Source organism: Aquarana catesbeiana, linkage group LG12 (assembly GCF_042186555.1).
Source record: "Aquarana catesbeiana isolate 2022-GZ linkage group LG12, ASM4218655v1, whole genome shotgun sequence".
Lineage (NCBI taxonomy): Eukaryota > Metazoa > Chordata > Amphibia > Anura > Ranidae > Aquarana > Aquarana catesbeiana.
Window position 1 is genome coordinate 214,596,960 of NC_133335.1, and position 24,084 is coordinate 214,621,043.

Below are 24,084 nucleotides of genomic sequence, written 5' to 3' on the forward strand. Positions count from 1 at the left end.
TCCCCCCCAAGCAGCAGCCAACATCAATAGACCTTCCAGCACACCCCCCCCCCCCCAGCACCCCTTGCCATTACATACATGCCGCAGGTGCCAGAAATGCATTCTCCCGTGTTCCCCCTGAAAAAAAGTCCTGGGCATGACAGCCGATATTGGAAATACGTGGTTAAGGGTGATCCAAACTCCTTTTTTCATTCGTTTTTCGTTTCATTCGTTTTTCGGGTCATTTGTTATGATTGCAATTCGTAAATTCGAAAATCCGAACTTAAGAAAGAAAATCCGAAAATTCGAAAGAACAACTAAATAACTAATAATAACTAACTACTAAATTATAGGTATTGGAATTTCCTTTCAAATTTGGCTGTTAGTGAACGTAACGAATACGAATTTATCCAAAGTTACGAATTATCCGAAATAACGAATGCCGCATCTAAACAAATGGAACGGAATTAATTAATAATAAATAATAATAATAAAAAGTTTATTATGTTTATTATTATTATTATTGTTATTTATTATTATTAATTAGTTACATTCCATTTGTTTAGATGCGGCATTCTAAACAAATGGAACGGAATTAATTAATAATAAATAATAATAATAAAAAGTTTATTATGTTTATTATTATTATTGTTATTTATTATTATTAATTAGTTACATTCCATTTGTTTAGATGCGGCATTCATTATTTTGGATAATTCGTAACTTCGTAAAAATTCGTATTCTTACGGAAATTCCAATACCTATAATTTAATAGTTAGTTATTATTAGTTAGTTAGTTTTTCGTTCTTTCAAATTTTCGGATTTTCTTTCATTCTTTCGAATTTCCGAATTTTCACATTTCCGCACTTTCGAATTTATGAAGTTCCGAATTTACGGATTTTTGCATTTTCCAATTTTCAAATTTGCGATTTTACAAATTTCGACCATAACGAATGACCCAAAAAACGAAAAAAAAAACCCCAACAACACTATTGAGGCCAAAACAAACTAATTAATTCCGTTCCATTTGTTTAGATGCAGCATTCAATATTTTGGATAATTTGTAACTTCGGATAAATTCGTATTCCTTACGTTCACTAACAGCCAAATTTGAAAGGAAATTCCAATACCTATAATTTAATAGTTAGTTATTATTAGTTAGTTAGTTAGTTTTTCGTTCTTTCGGATTTTTGGATTTTCTTTCTTATTTTTGGATTTTCGAATTTCTGAATTTTTGTACTTTCAAATTTTCGAATTTTCAATTTTTCGAATTTCTGAATTTTCTAATTTACAAATTTACGGATTTACGAATCTCAGAATTTCCGGATTTTCAAATTTTCGACTTTACAAAGTTACGAATTTTAGAATTTATGCGTTTATGGATTTACGAATTTTCGGATTTACATATTCACAATTTTTACAATTTTCAAATTTACGAATTTCAACCATAATGATAATATATAATTTAATAATTAGTAATAGTTAAGTTATTATTAGTTAGTTATTATTTCAGATTTTCAAATTTTCAAATTTCACATTTACGAATTTACGAATATTCAGAAAAATTGTGGTTTTCGTTAATTCGAATATTTCCGAATTAACACATTTTTTTTTTTACAAGCCATATCTGCCTTTGGCTACAGCTCTTAGTTAAATTATGAACATGTCAATGGGTTCCGGGTGTATATTGCTGTAATGACTCGTGAAGATACTTGTAATGTACACTCCAATGTACTTGCGTCAAAGTTCATACATAGGAAATGCATATTGTGCGCCTCCAGAGAAACCTTTTCAAACCTTTTCAAGTGCAATGTAGAAGTCCTCCCCGGATTTGCTGCAGTAGACTTCTAAATTATTTGATGCTTTGATGCAATATACATTTCCTTATATGCATCAGAGGGTGAGACACGGGAGGTTATTTATCCTGTATGTCTTTATATATTAATGAGAAGCAGCTTTGATATCACACACTGCTATAATGAAAGTGTCCATTTGTCATCTAAGTAGGGCAGAGAGAAACAGCCGGAGAAGAGAAGAGAGGAGAGGACACGTGCCTTCAACACGTTCGATGCAGAGATTGTGTGTGATGTGTAGAGAGCACGTGTTTTGCCTCTCTCCACTCCAGCTGTGCCTCCACCTCTTCAGTATCTAGAAATTTATTTAGGATCTAGGAAGCCCTGGTATGTACCCGGGGCCAAGGTGGTAAGAGCAGGCTACCAAACCAAAGACTTTGTTAGGGCTCCTTTCTTATTCTTATTTTTCTGCTCCCTCTTGGCTAGAGACTTGAAAAAGTTTAAAGCTCCAAAAACAAAAAAACAAACAAAAAAAAAGACAAAGGTATAATGAGCTATATGCTTTAGACATGTGCACTGACGAAAAATGTGTTCATTTTGGTTTTATTCGTTTTTTTTTTTTTCGAGTCATTGGTTATGATCGAAATTCGTAAATCTGAAAATTTGTAAATCTGAAAATTTGTAAATCCGAAAATTCGTAAATCCGTAAATTCAAAAATTCGTAAAATCAAAAATCCAAAAATTAGAAAATACGGAAATTCGTAAATTCGAAAATTCGTAACTTCCCAAATTCAAAAATCCAAAGATCCAGAAATTCGAAAATCCAAAAATAATAAAGAATATCCAAAAATTCGAAAGAACGAAAAACAAACTAACTAACTAATAATAACTATTAAATTATAGGTATCGGAATTTCCTTTCAAATTTGGCTGTTAATAACGAATCCTGCATCTAAACAAATGGAACAGAATTAATTTGTTTGTTTTCATTCATTTGTTTTTTTTGTTTTTTTTTCATTTTTTGGGTCATTCGTTATGGTCAAAATTTGCAAATTAGTAAATTTGAAAATTCAAAAATTTGTAAATACGTAAATCCAAATTCGTAAATCTGTAAATTCGTAAATTCTAAAATTTGTAAATTTGTAACTTCGTAAAGTCGAAAATCCGTAAATTCTGAGATTCTAAAACTCGTAAATCTGTAGCTTCGTAAAATTGTAAATTCAAAAAATCGTAACTTTGTAAATTCCAAAATTCATAACTTCGTAAATTCTAAAATCCAGAAATTTGAAAATTCAGAAATTTGAAAATAAGAAAATTCAAAAATTCGAAAGAATGAAAAACAAACTAACTAATAATAACTAACTATTAAATTATAGGTAACAAATACAAATTTATCCGGAGTTACGAATTATCTTAAATAACGAATACCGCATCTAAAGAAATGAAACAGAATTAATTTGTTATCGTTTCATTCGTTTTTTTTTTTTTCCATTTTTTGGGTCATTCGTTATGGTCGAAATTCGCAAATAAGTACATTTGAAAGTTTGAAAATTCAAAAATTTGTAAATAAGTAAATCCGAAAATTCTAAAATCCGTAAATTCTAAAATTCGTAACTTCGTAAAGTTGAAAATCCAGAAATTCTAAGATTGGTAAATTTGCAAATTCTAAAATTCGTAACTTCGTAAATCCGAAAATTTGAAAATTCAGAAATTTGAAAATCCAAAAATAGGAAAGAAAATCCAAAAATTCTAAAGAACCAAAAACTAACTAACTAATAACTAACTATTAAATTATAGGTATTGGAATTTCCTTTCAAATTTGGCTGGTAGTGAACGGAACAAATTTATCCAAAGTTACAAATTATCCAAAATAACAAATAATTCTAAACAAATAGAATGGAATTAATTAGTTTGTTTTCGTTTAATTTGTTTTTTTTGTTTTTTGGGTCATTCGTTATGGTCGAAATTCGCAAATTTGTAAATAAATTAAATAAAATGTACTAATTTACAAATATTCCCCATTGAAGTCAATGGAAACGAAAATAATTTGTTCCGCATTGACTTCAATAGCATGCAATACCGCATGTGGCCAGAGGTGGGGGGGCGCCAGAGAGCCTCGGAAATGGTCAGAAAGGCCAGAGGACACCTCGGCTGACCTCGGCAAACCTCGGAAAGACTCCGTTCCCGAGGTTTGCTGAGGTCAGTCGAGCTGTCCTCGGGCCTGTCTGTGCATTTCTGAACGGCGCCCCCCCCCCCACCTCAGGCCAAACACGGTATTGCACACGCTTTGGCCTGAATCATGCTCATTTTGTGAGACAACACTCACAAACCGAGTGCTCGTATTGCGAAACGCTCGTTAACCACGTTACTCGCAACCCGAGGTTCCACTGTACCTTCACATGCATCAGAGGTTGAAGTCTAAAAAATACTTTTTTCAAAGAGTGGGGAAGGGTCGGAACCTATATCAATTTTTCATTGCTACAGTATGTGTGGCTCAATTGTGGAGCATAGATGAGAACACACTGTATGTCGCCAACACACCCAGGATCGATAACAACTTCAGCCCCAGAAGATTTACCCCCTTAATGACCAGGCCATTTTTTGCGATACGGCACTGTGACGCTTTACGCAGTCTAGCGACGCTGTACCCAAACAAAATTGACGTCCTTTTTTTCCCCACAAATAGAGCTTTCTTTTGGTGGTATTTGATCACCTCTGCTGTTATTATTTTTTGCGCTATAAACAAAAAAAGACACAATTAAAAAAAAAAAAAAAGCAATATATTTTACTTGTTGCTATAATAAAGATCCCCCCCAAAAAATTAAAAAAATCTAATTTCTTCATCAGTTTAGGCTAATATGTATTCTTCTACATATTTTTGGTAAAAAAACCCGCAATAAGCGTATATTGATTGGTTTGGTCTACAAAATAGGGGATAGATTTATGGCATTTTTATTATTAATTTTTTTGTACTAGTAAGGACGGAAATTTTCCTCATTCAGAGATTTGAATGTATGTGAAATTCTGAATCACAATAGTAACGAAGTTTAACAAATCTGAAAGAAACTATAAGGAAAACAACAAATTCATGCGTCTTCATTATTTTCATTTGGATAACAGGATGCGATAGTTTGGGCCTTTGGTTAATATTGAAGACATTAAAAAAAAAAAAAAAAAAAAAACATAAAAAAATGTAACTTAGTAATATAACAAATTAATATTTATGTTTCGGATGAGATTGTTTTTGCATTAACATTTGTCATTATTATAAAAAATGCACTACATATGAAATGGAAACATAATGCACAATATTTAAAGGAATATTTCATTTTTATTGTTTCACTGTAAGCATTATTAAAATCACTGCTCCTGAAAAAACGTCAGTTTTTTAAACTTTTTTTTGCATTGATCCATGTCCCCTGGGGCAGGACCCGGGTCCCCAAACCCTTTTTATAGCAATAACTTGCATATAAGCCTTTAAAATGAGCACCATTTTTCATGTTCGTGTCCCATAGACTTTAACGGTGTTCGTGTGTTCGTCTGAATTTTTTGCCTGTTCAGGTGTTCTGGTGCGAACCGAACCGGGGGGGTGTTCGGCTCATCCTTATTTAGGACACTCCATCTGCCTTTGACTTTGTCATTGAAGCCAACGTGCACCATGACAGCCGGGTCTTCCCCAGCCCCTCCCAGTAATCTGTCCACCAGACTTGTGATGTGCCGAACCCGAGCACCCGGTAGACAACATACAGTTCGGCGCTTCAGGTCTTTGTTACAGATTGGCCTCTCTGTCCTTCTAAGAATTGAGTCCCCTACCACCAGAATCTGTCTTTCCTTTCCCTTGGCTTCCCCCCTCCTCTCACTGGAGGAGTTCTTCCCCCGGCAGCTAGGAGAGTTTCTCAGCTCCGGCAGTGCTGGTCCCTGACTGGTTTCACCAATGTCACTCAATGGAGCGTACTTATTGGGATGCTCCAGTCCTGGATCGGCCTCCCTGGCACTTCCCCATCTACCCCTCCTGACTGTGACCCATCTACTCTTTTCTAGTGCCTGCACCTCTTTATCTCCACCCGTCTCTGTGCTGGCCCCTGTCGGCACCTGCCATGTACGTTCCCGGCTCTCCTTTAGTTTCGAGGGTCTTCTCAGTGCTGACAGTTGCTTCCCCATATTCAGAACCTGGGCTTCCAGGGAAACAATGTGCTTACATTTTGCACAGCAGTATTCGCCCTCGACCGGATGATCAAGGAATGCATACATGCCTCAAGATGTACACCAAGTCGCATCTCCACACCCACCAGGCATCGTACCTACTAATTTAATGAGGACTGGTGATCATACCCTGTCCAAATTACCTAAAAACTAGCTTCCTGACACTAATACTCAACAAGACAATACACGTGCACTCGCAGACCCACGTGCACTCCCAGACCCACGTGCACTCGCAGACCCTCGTGCACTCCCAGACCCACGTGCACTCCCAGACCCACGTGCATCCCCAGACCAACATGCACGCGCAGACCCATGTGCACTCGCAGACCACCACTTAGTCCAGTTCCACTAACTCTGGTTTTTAACTCACCACTTAGTCCAGTTCCACTAACTCTGGTTTTTAACTGTTTTTTAACTCCCCACTTAGTCCAGTTCCACTCGGTCTAAGTTCCAGCAAGCTCAAAGATGAGCAGGCTCACAATGAGTTCCTACAGAAAGTTATATAGGCCTCAAGCACCTGTGACCAATTACCCACTCCCCTTAATTAGTAGGCTGATGGAAGCAAAGAATAAAAAAGGCTATATAAAAAGTTAAACAGTCAAAAGCAAAACTTGTTCACAATCTCCACTCAAGGTCCCCACTGTTTAGATTCCAACCAGTAGTCCAACCAGTAGCTAGCTCATAGTGCTCTGACAATCATAGATCATGCATGAAATGTTTATTTTTAAACAAAGACTGCATATGAATATTAAAACAATTGCTAAAGAAAGAATAGCTTTAAAACTTATAAAGTATGAAAAAATGTATGTTAAAAAAAAAGAAGTATAAAAATATATATAAAAGACATTACAGTTTACAATAGCTCAAGTTGATTTTACAATATTTCTCTGAGTTAAAAAAAAACAAAAACGTATGAATAACATAAAGTATAAATATATATATATATATATATTTTTTTTTTAAATAAAGTATAAAAATACTGTATATATAAAAGCCATTACAGTTTCTCTTTAATTCCATGTACTCCACCTCACCATAATCTTACAGGCTGCAAAGTCTCTTTATCGTTACATTGTGTTGAATTGGGGAGCCACAAAAACAAAAGTACATATAAAAAATAACTCACCTGAAAAATCGCTATCCAAGCATAGCCAATATTATCAAAATTGATAGCACCTTTGAAAGGGTTGTGTTCTCCAGCAGAACAGTTGGTATAATATTGATTCCAATTCACACATGAAGTATTGCTGGTGTTATTGTAGTAATTATAATCCAGTGTACACTCCAGTCCTTCTTCTCGACGCGTTGGGACGTTTCGGCAATAACGCATGCCGTTTTCACGGGCTTGGGAACAGATAAACGGGTTCTCATCTTCGTTTTCCGTCTGATAGTACCGTTCCAAATCCAGGGAAAGAGGACTAAAGAGGGGTAGAGTGTAGAAAATGAAAAAAAGCAAAACAGAAGTTGAGAAGCAACATTTAAATTAATAAAATGAATAATTGTATTTTAAAAGCAACAGCTAATGGAATCTGTGTGTGTTCATATTTAGTCTTCTGTACAGCAGCACTCAAACTAGGAGAGGGAGGGCCAAGGCTGGTAGCCAGCCAGGCTCTGTTTCAAGCACATGTATTAACTGGAGGAGAGATTGCAGCAAGCAGACCAATCAGAGTGCTGCATATTGTTTAAAACCGCTACAGCCCCGGAAGATTTTACCCCCTTCCTGACCAGAGCACTTTTTGCGATTCGGCACTGCGCCGCTTTAACTGACAATTGCGCGGCCGTGCGACATTGCACCCAAACAAAATCGATGCCCTTTTTTCCCCCACAAATAGAGTTTTCTTTTGGTGGCATTTGATCACCTCTGCGGTTCTTATTTTTTGCGCTATAAACAAAAAAAGAGCGGCAATTTTGAAAAAAAAGCAATATTTTTCACTTTTTGCTATAATAAATATCCCCCAAATATATATAAAAAAACAATTTTTTTTTTACTCAGTTTAGGCCGATATGTATTATAAGCGTATATTGATTGATTTGCGCAAAAGTTATAGCGTCTACAAAATAGGGGATAGTTTTATGGCATTTTTATTATTACTATTTTTTACTAGTAATGGTGGCGATCTGCGATTTTTATCAGGACTGCGACATTATGGCGGACACGTCGGACAATTTTGACACATTTTTGGGACCATTGGGATTTATACAGCAATCAGTGCTATAAAAATGCACTAATTACTGTAAAAATTTCACTGGCAGGGAAGGGGTTAACACTAGGGGGCGATCAAGGGGTTAATTGTGTTTCCTAGTGTGTGTTCTAACTAAAGGGGGAGGAGGCTGTCTAAGGGAGATGACAGATCGCTGTTCATACTTTGTATGAACAGACGATCTGTCACTTCTCCCCACAGAGAACCGGAAACTGTGTGTTTACACACACAGGTATCTGCTCCCCCTCCCCCCTGAAAGGTGCCAAATGTGACACCGGAGGGGGGGAGTAACCGGATCAGCGGAAGTTCCATTTTTGGGTGGAACTCTGCTTTCAATTAAGCTTTGACAATAAAGCCTGGAAGATGATTTGCTCCTCTGCAGAGCTGCACCAGATTTTGCACGCCCCAGTTTTAGTAAATCAAGCCCAAAATGTATTTCAACCATGTATATTATTATTATTATTATTATGATACAGGATTTATATAGCGCCAACAGTTTACACAGCACTTTACAACTTGAATATAGCTGAAAGAGGTGCAGCTTTAGATGTTTAAAAATGCAATTAGAGCTAAAGTTAAAAAAAATAATGTAGATCTGAGGCCGGGTTCACACTATTGCGAATTGGATGTGGGATCTCCGCATCCAATTTGCAGTAGCAGGAGACTGTGATTGGCTCTCTATGGAGCCGGTTCACATATCTTCGATGCGGCTCTGATGCGAATTCTGGCTGAAATCGCACCTGAAACAGTGAACAAGGACACACTGGACTCCTGCTGTGAGCCGCATCGGAATTAGGTGTGAACCCGGCCTAAAGCCAAAACTTTTTTTTTTTTAATTTCGTATAGAGAAGATTATGAAAATCCATGCCAATTTTTTTTTTTACTCATCTGTGTCCTATTATAGATTTCCCTTCATTTTCTGTCTAGTAGATACAGCAGGAAGAGAGGGAAATGCCTTTTCAGCTGTCACCGGATCAAGTATCCTTATTTCCTCTCTGGTCTAGTGACAACTCAACATTTTTTTTATATTTATTTTTTTTAACTTTTAGCAACAGAGTTTACAAATAGAGAGAATAAATCTCCCTAATAGGGATGCATACAGCGCTAAAAATGTCATGGGTTATAAAACTTTTTTCCTCAGTATGCAAAAAATAAAAAATAATTGGGCTTTTGATATATTTTAAAGTTAATGCGGCGTCATGCATGATGTGATGTTTCGGGGTATTACTACTCTGCACAACACATTAGGCATCATACCGCAGGATGAATGTAATTTATTTGTATGCTTGACAATGTATTGTTATGTAGTGTATTTATGCGCTGCGTCGCAGTACAGAATGTACCCTGTTTAAGTATTTGTTTTTTGTATATTTTCTTGCAAAATAAAGTATACATTTTCAATCAAAAATTTTAAAGTTAATACTGTAGATCTTTCAGAATGACTGTAATCTAATGTATATATTATTATATAATATAAAATGTTTGAGATATATATATATATATTTTTTTTTTATTTTTTTTACTATTGCTAAATCTTTTAGAATGACTCTAATCTTTATATTATTATTATTTTATTTATTTTATATATATATATATATACACACACATACACAGTATACATAATATAAATAAAATAAAATCATAAATGAAATTTAAAATATATGTATGAATTAAAAATGAATATAATATATATTATAAATAAATACGTTACATAATTATATAATATATAGAATATGTATGTAAGGGAGAGAATTTGGTGGGACTTTAAGGGTACCTTTTAGAATTTAAGGGTGCCTTTTAGGCACCCTTAAAGTCAAGTCCCACCAAATTCTCAAATTCTCTCCCTTACATCATTGACATTGTCACCTACCCATATTAACTACTATATATATATATATATATATATATATATATATATATATATATATATATATATTTATATTAAGTGGCAGCACAAACAGGTGTTTTTCATCAGCACAGTGCAACATATACACAATATATATATATATATATATATATATATATATATATATATATATATGTTTATATATATATTTATTTATATATATTTGATAATTCATACATATACAATTTCATTTATAATTTTTGCTGCCAAAATGAAAATTGAGGCTGCATACAGGAAAGTCTTTATATACTGCAGCCATTACACTAATGCTCCTGTATGAATTATAAAGAAAATTTAAATTATATATGTATCATATTAAAATTTATATTATATATATTATAAATAAATTACAATATATTATAATATAATAAAATATAATATATATACAATACTAATATATATATCTATCTATCTATATAGATATAGATAGATATCTATATATAAAAAAAAATATGTTTTTGTTGCTAAAATGCTCTGAAAATTGAGGCTGCAGACAGGAAAATAATTTTTTACTGCAGCCATTACACTAATGCTCCTGTATGGAACGGCCCTTGTACTATTATTTATTGTCGGAATGAAGAGAGTCGCATGGCCTCAGACAGGTAAATGGCTCCGCTTTCACTCTACAATAAAATTCCGGGACAGAATGTCCCAGAGAAACGAACACGGTGGAGAAATGAAATATAAGAAAATCTGCCCACCCTCCCACCAACCATCAATAACAGCCCTCTCTACGATATTTATTCATTAAAAAAAAAAAAAAAAACACTCTGGTGAGCCTCTTTCGCCAACTTACAGACTGAAATTTTCAGGAAGGAAGCAGCGGTTTCTCAGCAGACCAGCCCAGAGCTGGACGCCAACAATCCCAAATATGAAGAACACAAAGAAGCAAAGCAGTAGGACGTTGCCCAACATCGGGAGGGTGTCTAGCAGCAGCGTGACAAGGATTCGCATACCTGACAAAACAAAACATATGTTTATATGACAGAAGACAAGGATTCTGTTCTGCACCCTTCTAAGCCCATTTGAGTGTGTCCAACCAAAACTGGTAAAAGTCTAGAACCTCTGTCAGTGTTTAGATACCATGTCCTTGGGCAACACATTGGCTAAGTGGTAAGCACTTCCACCTAGCAGCACTGGGGTTGTTGGCTCACATTCCAACTACAACACTACCTACCTGGAGTTAGCATGTTCTCCCTGTGCCTGTGTGGGTTTCCTCCGGGTACTCCGGTTTCCTCCCACACTCCAAAGACATGCTGGTAGGCTAATTGGCTCCTGCCTAAATTGGGCCTAATATGTGTATGAATGTGAGTTAGGAGCCTTAGAATGTAAGCTACTCTAGGGCAGGTACTGGTGTGAATGTACAATATATGTGTAAAGTGCTGCGTAAATTGACAGCATAGTAAAAAGAAAATTCCCAACAAAATCAAAAGATTATCTCAATTACAGTTAAATTAAATAAAAAATTCTGTTTTCATTACATACCCTTTTAGACCTAATGATGTTATCACTGGGTCTCTGTGCTTCTTTTTTGCATTGTAGGCAGATCATGGCTGGTGGGTGGGGCTGGCAGGGTGCTGTATATACAGTGGGGAAAATAATTATTTGATCCCCTACAGATTTTGTAAGTTTGCCCACTTACAGATCTAGCACCCTGATGTCTAGGCAGGGTTGCTCCTAAATTTACCTGCCAGGCGTATTGGCCTTGGCCAATTGTTAGGTATCAATTGAGTTCACCCTAATGCCCCGTACACACGGTCGGAAAATGTTCTATAGGAACTTGTTGTTGGAAATTCCGACAGTGTGTAGGCTCCATCGGACATTTTCCATCAGAATTTCCGTCACACACAATTTGAAAACTGGTTCTCAAATTTTCCGACAACAAAATCCGTTGTCGTAAATTCAGAGCGTGTGTACACAATTCCGACACACAAAGTTCCACGCATGCTAAGAATCAAGCAGAAAAGCCGCACTGGCTATTGAACTTCATTTTTCTCGGCTCGTCGTACGTGTTGTACGTCACCGAGTTCTTGACGTTCGCAATTTCCAACAGGATTTGTGTGACCGTGTGTATGCAAGACAAGTTTGAGCCAACATACGTCGGAAATAAATCCATGGATTTTGTTGTAGAAAAATCCTATCGTGTGTACGGGGCATTAGTCTGGAATTGCTGCACTTCTCTCTTCTGTCACTAGGTGGCCGGGTATCTGGTGGCATTGGATAAGACAAGGGCATTGCAAGGGCAGATTAGGAATAGATGGGGTATCGCAGCCAATGGGCAGGGATCTTCTTGGGTCCCTTGGCCTGCTGGGAGAGCCTATTTATTTGACATGGTGATCGGGGTTCTGTGTTACCTAGACGGCTGTCTGGGTGGATGTGTGTTATGCTGCCCAGGCTGCTAGACCGGAGTTTGGGCCTATCCCGGGGACATCTGGCTGCTAGGCTGTCTGACAGCCTATCCAGAAGCAAGAGAGCAGCATAGTGTTGAGTTTGCGGCTTGCAGTCCAACCAGAAGTGCCGGATCTGCTGGCCGGAGGACCTGTCGTGGTCGGAGGTAGAGAGGAAGCTGTCGCCACTAAGGGACCAACTACTTTGTTACCAGGGACCTCAGTGAGTAGCTGAAGCAAGTACCGGAGCAGTATTCTCACCAAGAATCGAGAAACCTCAGCAGGTGCCAATCCAGGGACCCAGCCAGTGGGGTGATGCTTGAGGGGCCAGGGGCCCAGCAGGGAAGCGGGGGGTGATGCTTGAGGAAGATACTAAAGTAAGAAGATTAGGAGAGCTCATGGGATTCAGTGGCAGTGAATCAGCAATCAGCAAGTCTAGTGAGAGAGACTGGGAGCTCGGTGGGCTGAGAATCTACAAGAAGTGACTATAAAAGTAAAGGAGTTCATTACAATTTGTGCTAGGAACTGTTCTAAGACTGTTGCCATAGGAGACAGCGCTCCTACACATGCAGATGTGGTGTCTTGCTGGATACCTTTCCCTGCATGGCTGTCTACCTGTAGAAGTCTCGGAGTCTGCTAATTACTATTGAAACTACTTAAGGGTGTCCTGGTCCTAAACCCTTTCTCCTACAGTTCTGTTTACGAGAAAATAAATCTCTTTGCATTCAAGAAGTGTCTGGCGCCCATGAATTTACCTCACATTACACCCACTATGCTTTGCAACCCACTCTATACAGAATGATGTCAGCTGTCCCTGGCTCTGGAGGTTCTCATTAGACTAAAGGAGGCCTGGGATCTTGCTACACAAAGAAATTAAGGGTCTATAATTTTTATCATAGGTGTATTTTAAATGATAGAGACAGAGGGGGTTATTTACTAAAGCTGGAGAATGCAAAATCTGGTGCAGCTCTGCACAGAAACCAATCAGCTTCCATGTTTTATTTTCAAAGCTTAATTGAACAAGCTGAAGTTAGAAGCTGATTGGCTACCAGGCACACCTGCACCAGATTTTGCACTTACCGGGGTTAGTAAATCCATCCCAGAATATCAACCAAAAATCCAGAAAAAAAACACACGATACGAATGTTACAAATTGAGTTGCAGTTCAGTGAGTAGAATAAGTATTTGATCCCCAAGAAAAACATGACTTAGTACTTGCTGGAGAAACCCTTGTTGGCGAGCACAGAGGTAAGACGTTTCTTGTAGTTGGTGACCAGGTTTGCACACATCTCAGGAGGGATTTTGGTCCACTCTTCTTTACAGATCTTCTCTAACTCCTAATGCCGCGTACACATGAGCAGACTTTACGGCATACTTGGTCCAGCGGACCGGAGTCCGTCAGACAATTCGATTGTGTGTGGGCTCCAGCTGACTTTTTTTCCCCAAAAGTTTGACGGACCTAGAAATGAAACATGTTTCAAATCTTTCCGACGGACTCGAGTCCGGTCGAACAGTCTGCTCGTCTGTATGCTAGTCCGGACAAAAAACGACGATAGGGCAGCTATTGGCTACCGGCTATGAACTTCCTTATTTTAGTCCGGTCGTACGTCATCACGTATGAATCCGTCGGACTTTGGTTGATCGTGTGTAGGCAAGTCCGTTCATTCCGAAAGTCCTTCGCAAAGTCCATCGAAAAGTCAGCTGGACAAAGTCTGCCGTAAAAGTCCGCTCGTGTGTACGCGGCATTAAGGTTACTTGGCTGTCACTTGGCAACTTGAAGTTTCAGCTCCCTTCATAAATTTTCTATAGGATTAAGGTCTGGAGACTAGCTAGGTCACTCAATCACCTTAAAGTGCTTCTTCTTGAGCCACTTGTTGTCTTGGTGGTATTTTTTGAGTCATTATCATGCAGGAAGATCCATCTATGACCCATCTTTAGTGTTCTGGCTGAGGGAAGAAGATTCTCATCCAAGATTTTACAATATATGGCCCCTCAATGCGGCAAAGTTGGCCTGTACCTTTAGAAGAGAAACAGCCCCAAAACATCATGTTTCCACCTCTGTGCTTGACTGTAGGGATGGTGTTCTTAGGGGCATAGTCAGCATTTTTCTTCCTCCAAACACGGCATGTCAAGTTAATGCCAAAAGCTCAATTTTGGTCTCAATCCTTTCTCCCAATCCTTCTCTGAATAATTTAAACTTCAGACGGGCCTGTACATGTGCCCTCTTGAGGAAGGGGACCTTGTGGGCGCTGCAGGATTTCAATCCATGGCGGCGTATTGTGTTACCGCTGGTTTGTTTGGTGACTGTGGTCCCAACTACCTTGAGATCATTCATAAGCTCCACCCGTGTAGTTCTGGGCTGATCCCTCACTTTTCTCATGATCATCCTTACTCCATGAGGCAAAATCTTGCATGGAGCTATAGATCGAGGGAGATTGATGGTTATTTTGTATTTCTTCCATTTGCGAATAATCACTTCAACAGTTGTCTCCTTCTCACCAAGCTTCTTACTGATGGTCTTGTAGCCCATTCCAGCCTTGTGTAGGTCTACAATCTTGTCCCTGACGTCCTTTGACAGCTCTTTGGTCTTGCCAATGATGGTCGGTTTAAATGGAATAAAGAGATTCTGTGGACAGGTGTCTTTATTACATATAGTAAGTTGTCGTTAGGGGAACCTTCTTACATTGACAGGACTAATCTGTGTACCACATGAGTACATACGGTAGCCAGTCTGTGAAAGCCAGAATTACTGTTGGTTGGTAGGGATGAAATACTTATTTTACTCACTGAACTGCAACTCAAATTTATAGCATTTGTATCGTGTCTCTTTCTGGATTTTTGGTTGATATTCTCTCTCTATCATTTTAAATACACCAATGATAATAATTATAGACCCTTCATTTCTGTTTAAAGTGGGCAAACTTACAAAATCTGCAGGGGATCAAATGATTATTTTCCCCACTATAGCTTCCTGAAAACATCACAGCACCCTGCCTCAGTGCTCTTCAGTGGGCTTTCTCTTGGGAGGAGTCATACAAATATGAAAATACCTTTATGGGTGGATGCCAGTCTGGAGGAGTGGGCACTCCTTGGCAGGCTGTGTTTGTATGCTGACCAAGCTTGGTAATGCCCACATGTGAGGCTGCGCCCCCATGATTAAAAGAACTGGCATCCAATAAATGAAAGAGGTGGGCCAGGGACGTTAAGGCTGCTGAATGTCCTCCAGCCAGGAAATAAGAAGAGCTCTACCTGACTTACTGCAGCTTCTAATACACAATGTGAGAAGCTCACAGTGTGCTGTGAAATCAGAGTAAGCAACTTCAGTACAGGAGAGGAGCTTGTACAACTGTGCAAGACTGAAGGGAAGCAGATTTGCTAGTCACTGTAATGATGTGACAGATGACAGATGACAGGCCGAGGTTGAGCTTTTCTTTGTGTTAAGTTTTCTTGAGGTCCTATTGCTTTTTGCTGTGTTCAAATGTTCAAAAGCAAGTGTTTGAGCAGTGTTGTATTCATGATGATTTATTATACATATTTTACTATATATATATATATATATATATATATATATATATATATATATATATATATATATATATAAAGTCTATTACATATTCAGTATATGCAGTATGTTTAATGTTTATTATGTATTTTTTTCATTCCTGACCATAATGAAGAAAGAAAATATATAAAGAGCGACTGCAAATTATTTGTTAAAAAAAAGAGAGTCCTGATGTATCTGAGACAAATGCTTGGTGCATCAACCTATACAGCATGTTTTTTGGTAAGGCAATTCATAATGACTCCTGTTGCCAGTCAGACCCCTATTGCAAATATAGTCATACTGAAATCAACACTGAATAAATTATAGGCACCCTGGGGGAGCGCAGTCCACACGGGGAAATGTAAAACATTCTGTCATATGCTCAGACAAAACCATGACACTCTCCAAGGCATGTTCCATATTAAGCAATGAAATATCTTAAAGAGACACCATCACTTTTTTTTATAACATTCATTAGTTAGTACATACAAGTTACCAACTATTTCACTTTACTGTAGAAGGTTTTTTTTCTGGCATAGCTACTAACGCTCCTTCAGATGTTGGACTATCAATAGTCTGGATGAAATTAAATCTGGACTTTATACGTTAGCCTTTTACAACCTTTTTACACTCAAGGAACCCTTGGTCATGGTGGGGGGACTAGTACCCTCGACAAGACCAGTGTCATTTGAAGAGAAGCTGAACTTTTAAAAACCTGCCCTAAACACTGTCTCCCCACCCTTTCCATAAGGGCTTGTTCATACCGGGTGCATTAAGCTCCATTGACCAGCTAGATCAACATAGGCTTGACGCATGAAATCCAAGAGAATAATTGTCCTCTATGTGCCCTGTTCACACCATACAAATTCTTATTTTTTAATGATCTTATATTTTCACATCATGTTGTAGCCCTGGTGAAGAGGATGAAGAGTGGTCCCCAAAATGCATTGGCTGTAGCACCTACTATATGTTTGGAATAAAACCTAATTTTTAACTATAATATCTTGGTGTGGTGCTTCGATTTTTCACACTCTTATTGCTTCTATGGTCCAAAGTTACTGTTACAGTTACTTGGTTCACAAGAACAGCCCACTTATTACCCAGATGCCCCTTTGGGACATCACCAGAACATTTTTGCCTAATATATCAATAGCACTGAAGTAGATCTACCTAAGGCTCCAACACCAGCAATTTACTATTTTAAATTAGGACGAGTGGCTGTGTCTGTCCCCATAGAAGTACATGACCTGTCAGCCAATGCAATACTCAATACTTCCAGGTAAGAGAAGCATGTGACTTACTCACCGTCTGTCCAGATGATAGAGTTAGTGTTTGGTGAATGGCCACCACATATGGGTGGAGAAAGAGTCCACAGTGCACCACAACATTGTGAGTTGCAGTGCTCTGCGGCTGCGCTATGATTCAGCAAGCCCTATTTTTTCATGTGTTAAGGTGCATTGTAGCACATTCATTTTGAAATAGACGCCTAATGAGGCATGCCGCAACACATTTTAATGCCGTGTTGTGATACAGGGATTTGCAGTGTGAACAGGCCCTTAATCCCCTAATATTTTGTGTATGTGGTGGAGATGAAGATGCCTCCTGAGACTCTAAAGCAGCCTTCCTCAATCCTTTTACCCTAGAACAGGGGTCTCCAAACTTTCTAAACAAGGGGCCAGTTTGCGATTCTTCAGACTTTAGGGGGGCCGGACTGTGGTCACTGGGAGTAAAACAGGTCCCGGCGCCAGCGGGAAAAACAATGCCCCATCTTTGGTGCCAGTGGGAGGAATCGTGCCCCATCGTTGGTGTCAGTGGGAGGAATTTAGCCCCTTCACAGGGGTTAGTGTGTGTGTGTGTGTGTGGGGGGGGGGGATTATGCCCCATTGTTGGTATCAGTGGATGAAATAGTGCCCCAAGGTCAGATAAATGCAATAAAAGAGCCACATCTGGACCCCGGGCCGCAGTTTGGACACCATTGCCCTAGAGGAACCCCTGAAATAATCTTTAGGCTTCAGGGAACCCTGCTAAAACCAATTCATTGGGGGTCAGTTGGAAAAATGCCCCTTACATTAGTGGCTTGTGGAAAGAATGCCCCCCCTTACAGTGGTGGCCAGAATGCCACCCTTACAGAGAGCTAGATTATTGGTGTCCTCCAGCTGGCTCCACCAATTGGCGCTGACCCTGGAACTATACAAGCTACAAGCACCATCAGATGGTAAATCAATTAGCCAATGCTCAAGGTACTTCTAAGAACCCCTGGAGGAACGCTGCAGTTCCACTGAACCCTGGTTGAGAATGGCTGCTCTGTCTGTCCCCACAGAAGTACATGACCTGTCAGCCAATGCAATACTCAATATTGTCACGCTAGACCGATATTCAATATGGTTGATATAATACTCCTCAGTGCATCCATTGTTTACTGATTGTTTGAAGCGTTTCTTTTTGTGGCTGAATAATAGATCTAATACAAAGAGGCAAGCAGTAGGCTTATTACTAAAGTAGGCTTATTACTAAAGCGAACCAGTATTTTGTCCATGAACACAACAGATAAGGTTAATTTCAATGAGGGCCCCAACAGCAGCTTACCAGCTAACCATCTTTCAGCTTCCAGAATAGAGGAGGAGAAGCACCATGAAAACTTGGAGCTTACACCAGGCTGAGGATTCTTTGCTCACCTTTATGGATGGCCAAGCACCAGTGCCATCATGTGGAAGGATGGTCAATGAGTCACATGCTCCTGATACTTGGAAGTATTAGGTATTTTGTTTAAAGGAAAGGTGAAACTGTGCTGCTTGTAAGCCCCCCCCCCCCTTTAAAGTTAACATCTTACTTTACCCTGCCATGGCAAAGTACAGATTCACTTTAGGGTGACCCTGAAGTGAGACTAATAAAGAAATAGAGAAAAAAAGCAGTAGCTAAGCAACCATACAACTACAATATGTTGGAGCAATTTTTGTACCATGCTTAGATTCCATTTTGCATACTATTACATGGAATAAGAGTGTTTCTTTAAGGGAACTTACTTGGCACTCGGTTAATGGCTCTTAGAGGACGTAAAACTCTGACTGTGCGTACGGCGGAGAAACTGACATTTTGAAGATCCAGAGAATATTCCAGCATCCTAAATACAAGAACATACATAGGATACATTAGGGAACAAATTGCCACAATGACCTTTACTAAAATAATTGGTTGTTCCTGGTTTGCTGGGTTCTTGCTGCTTTATTGGATGCCAAAATATTTATTTGTAGAATAATGAAAACTAAGAAGAAATTTGGACCAGTTAGCTAAACATTAACCCTACAAAATACAGTATGTAATGTTTATCAGCTTATTACACAGATAAAAAGCGTATAAGAGAGCTCTTTCACCTAAAGGGGAAGTTCCACTCTATGGCCTCAACCCCCCCCCACTTGTGTTTCTGGCACTTTTGGTGGGGAGGGGGTACCTGGTTTTGACAGGTACCCACTCCCGGTAAGATCATCCAAACCATCGGAAGTCATAACCCGCAACCTTCTAGGACACGTCACGGTGCCGGGTTCCCAAAGACCGACAAAAGAAGCAATTCGGGTGAGCACGGCACTGGATCCCTGAACAGGCAAAGGGTCCAGGGTAAGTTCTCAGCCAGCACGAAAATAGTATGTTTTTTGGCAGCTGTCAAAAAGTTGGCAGGCCCCACATCTTGCAATGCTATGCACTGCCTTGTGGTAATCCCCATGTGATACTGGGAAGAGTGGGCGATGAAAATGGGCAGTAACGCGTTTCAAAGGGTCAATCCTCCTTACACCACGCTGAGGATTCTTTGCTCTACTTTATGGATGACCAAGCACCAGCGCCATCATGTGGACATAAAGTGAGTGAGTCAGATTCTTCTCATGCTGGCTTGAGGAATACAAGCTACTGCTGCATACCAACAACCTGACGCTGTCCACATGTAATCCCTGTGCTGTTGTCAACATTTTTACACGCAAGTGTGCTAATTTTTGTCTTAGTAAATTAGTTGTATTATGCTAATGGAGTTCCTGCGCTGCTGTTCTTTCAACTTTTAAACTGTGTCAAGTTAGCCAAAGTGAGTGTGCAATAAGGAACATAACCTAGAGTTTAGCTTTAAGAATTAACAGACAATAGATTATACAGCAGTGTAAAATGGGCAGCATAGGCAATTTTATCAGCAAGGCTATGCCAAAATTTACTAAAGACAAAGAGGGGTCTTACAAAAAGAAGGGTACAACAGTGTAAAATTACGTAGTTAGCAGCAAGACAGTTTTAAATTAGGGATAATAGGCCTAACTGGTGTATGCCTAACATTTATTCATACTATGAGGGAAGGGGGTTGGGATATAATGTGAAGTGGTTTAGGTGCACATCTAGCCAGTGCACACAATGCAAATACAGTGCAATGCATTTTTTTCCTCCACAGAATATCCTTTCACTAAAAATGGAGCTTGATTTCAGTGATGACTTTTAAAGTGATTGTAAACCCATATTTAAAAAAACAAAAAACACGTCATACTTAACCGCTCTGTGCCATGGTTTTGGAGAAGCCCCTGATCCTCCTCTTCTCAGCCCCCCCCCGCTCCTCCACCTTGCTGGGTGCCCCACCATAGCAAGTTGCTTGCTATGAGGGCATCTATGTGGGTTCGATCTACCTCAATACCAACATTCTTCATTTGCAAAAAAATTGAGGCTCACCTTAGGGTATCCACTTATTTATGATATTTAACAACAGAAAGGGAAATAGTTTTTTTTGTGTTCTTTTTTACATAGTAAGGAATAAAAAAAAACTGTGGTGAATAAATACCAACAAAAAAGTTCTATCCATCTAAAAAAAAAATGTGTGTTCAATGACATAGTAATTGTCAGTCAAACTATCACAGCACTGAAAACTGAAAAATGGCCTGAACAAGATGATGTAACACGTTGGCACTGGGGTGGTTAAAACTCTGTGCTCATACATCAGTCTCATCTTCCTTCCTTCCTTCTGTACTAATGCTGAGGTCTGACTGATGGCAAGCCACTTAAACCAGAACTCCAGGCAGGACCGGGACAAGGGGTGGGCAGATGGGGTGTCTGCCCTGGGCACTGTGGTATCATGTGGTGGGGGGACACCTCAAGGAGATTGGGGGGGTTGCGATGATAGGGGGATTTTTGGGGGATGGCAGGGGGTAAGAATTGTTCTATGAGGAGAAATTTGGGGGGGGGGGGGTACGTGTGCTGGGAGTGGTGATTTAGGAGGATTTGTGTTGGGAGGGGGAAGAGGACTTCTCAGGAGGGGGGATTTGGGGGGTGATATAGTAGCGGGGGAGGGGAATTGTTCTAGAAGGGGAAATTTGTTTTTTTTGGGGGGGGGGATTTGTGCTAATAGGGATGAATTTATGCTAGGAGGGGAAATCTGGGGGGGGAGATTTGTGCTAGGAGGGGGGATTGGGAGGAATTTGTGCTGGTAGGGGGGAGTTGGAGTGTATGTGTACTAGGAGGGAAAATTTGAGGGGTAGAGGATTTGCGCTAGGAGGGGTGAATTTGTGTCGGGAGGGGAAGAGGACTTGCTAGAAAGGGGGATTTGGGGGAGTTGTGCTAGAAGAGGTGATATGGTAGAGATGGGAATTGTTCAAGAAGGGGATATATTTCTGGGGGGGGGGGATTTGTGATAATAGGATGAATTTGTGCTAGGAGGGGAAATTTGGGGGGTATTTGTGCTAGGAGGAGGGATTGGGGGGATTTGTGCTGGGAGGGGGGAGTTGGAGTGTGTATGATGAGAGGGAGGTTGGAGGAGGTATGATGTTTTCTAGGAGGGAAAATTTTAGAGGTAGAGGATTTGCACTAGAAGGGGTGATTTAGGGGGATTTGTGTTTGGAAGGGGAAGAGGACATGCTAGGAGAGGGGATGTGGGGGGTTTGTGTTGGAAGAGAGGATATGATAAAGGGGGAGGGGAATTGTTCTAGAAGGGAAAATGTATTTCTGGGGGGAGGGGGATTTGTGCTAATAGGGATGAATATGTGCTAGGAGGGGAAATCTGGGAGGGGGGATTTGTGCTAGGAGGGGGGATTAGGGGGGATTTGTGCTGGTAGGGGGGAGTTGGAGTGTATGTGTACTAGGATGGAAAATTTGAGGGGTAGAGGACTTGCGCTAGGAGGGGTGATTTAGGGGGATTTGTGTTGGGAGGGGGAAGAGGACTTGCTAGAAGGGGGGATTTGGGGGGTTTGTGCTAGAAGAGGTGATATTGTAGAGAGGGAAGTGAAATTATTCAAGAAGGGGAAATGTATTTCTGCGGGGGGGGGGGGGGGGGTTGTGCTAATAGGGATGAATTTGTGCTAGGAGGGGAAATTTAGAGGGGAGGGCGGTATTTATGCTAGGAGGGGGGGATTGGGGGGAGATTTGTGCTAGGAGGCAGGAGTTAGATTTGCGGGGTATTATAATATTTACTAGGAGGGAAAATTTTAGAGGTAGAGGATTTGCGCTAGAAGGGGGAATTTAGGGGGAATTGGGGGAGGGAGAGGACATGCTGGGGGGGGGGGGGGGTGTTGTGCTGGAAGAGATATGATAGAGGGGAGAACTGTTCTAGAAGGGGAAATGTATTTCTGGGGGGAGGGGGGGGGATTTGTGGTAATAGGGATGCATTTGTGCTAGGAGGGGAAATTTGGGGGGGGGGGTATTTGTGCTAAGAGGAGGGATTTCTGCTGGGAGGGTGAAGATGGAGTGGGGGTGGGTTATGATGTTTACTAGGAGGGAAAGTTTTAGAGGTAGAGGACTTGCGCTAGAGGGGGTGATTTAGGGGGATTTGTGTTTGGAGATGGAAGTAGACATGCTAGGAGGGGGGATTTGGGGGGTTTGTGCTAGAAGAGATGATATGATAAAGGGGTGAGGGGAATTGTTCTAGAAGGGGAAATTTGTTTCTGGGGGGGGAGGGGTTGTGCTAATAGCAATAAAGTTGTGCTAGGAGGGTAAATTGGGGGGGGGGGGAATATGTGCTGGGAGAGGGGAGTTGGAGTGGGGGGGTTATCATGTTTACTAGGAGGGAACATTTTAGGGGTAGAGGATTTGTGCTAGGAGGGGGGTGATCTTTTTTTTGGCGGAGGAACATTTGTGTTGGGGGGGGGGGGTTTATTTCCCTGGCATGTATGGCATCTTTTATTATTACTTTTTTTTTTATTAATAGAAAATTTCCCAACCATCTTCATCCATGGCTGGAATCCGTCTTTCTAATAGGAAGATACCTTGTGATTTAGCACGTCCTACAGCTCGTTAACTTTCTAACGCTCCAGACATCCTTTGGGCCTGGACTTTAAAAGGAACCGAACGAACGTCCAGTCCATTCCAGGAAATTCCAGTTCATTAGCGACAGCTCCCCGTGTGCTCCACGCTAAGTCGGTAAAACAAGAGATCTGAGGTGCCTCATGCCTCAGGAACACCACACTTTTGGCCGTGTCAAGCTGAGTTTTATGTGGATTCTTCGCCACGGCCAGCAGATTCTTGTGCGCTGAAACAGACTATAATTTGAACCAGGTGTCTGCTTTTCGCCTTTTTGTACAGAGAGAACTGCAAAAGGAAAATGTCACTTTCCGTTTTTTTTTTTTTCTTTTAAGAAAATAATACTATATTTCCTTACAGAGATGGCTAACACCTCCTGTTTAAAGGAAAAATCAAAGGCGTGAGCCAAATTATCCAGACTACACACTCTACATGTCTGTGGTTAGCACCTACCCTGTCCTGGGAGTGACCTTGCGGGAGAGCACGTCAATGATTCAATTAAAGAAGAACTATGGCATAATTACAATGCTGGATGTTGTGTCAACCCTTTCGTGGCCAGAGGTTAGACCAGATTTAGCCGTATGCGCTGGTTAACTTGCCAATGAGTCTACCTATCATTTCCCTGCCTAAATCTTTTTTTTTTTTTTTTTAAGTATAATTCTTTATTCAAAAGATTTTTCCATTGATAACAAAACATCTACATAATAGCAAAAAAATGAAATACACCCATTTTAGAATAAACAAACAAATCCTATCAAATCGACACCAACCTCACATAACAAATATAACAGATAGACCAGCAGCGACACAAATTAAATTCATGT

General features: G+C 39.9%; 1 protein-coding gene across 6 annotated transcripts in view; it reads right to left on the reverse strand.

Moving 5' to 3' along the window:
• CACNA1G (calcium voltage-gated channel subunit alpha1 G) overlaps positions 1 to 24,084 on the reverse strand; it is a 345,931-nt gene that overhangs the window by 118,923 nt on the left and 202,924 nt on the right. For all 6 annotated transcript variants that reach the window (XM_073606661.1, XM_073606662.1, XM_073606658.1 and 3 more), the window contains exons 4-6: positions 19,036 to 19,133; positions 10,878 to 11,037; positions 7,101 to 7,392 (exon numbers count right to left, since the gene is read on the reverse strand). In XM_073606661.1, coding sequence (XP_073462762.1) covers positions 7,101 to 7,392; positions 10,878 to 11,037; positions 19,036 to 19,133 — 550 coding nt within the window. The remainder of the gene's footprint in view (positions 1 to 7,100; positions 7,393 to 10,877; positions 11,038 to 19,035; positions 19,134 to 24,084) is intronic.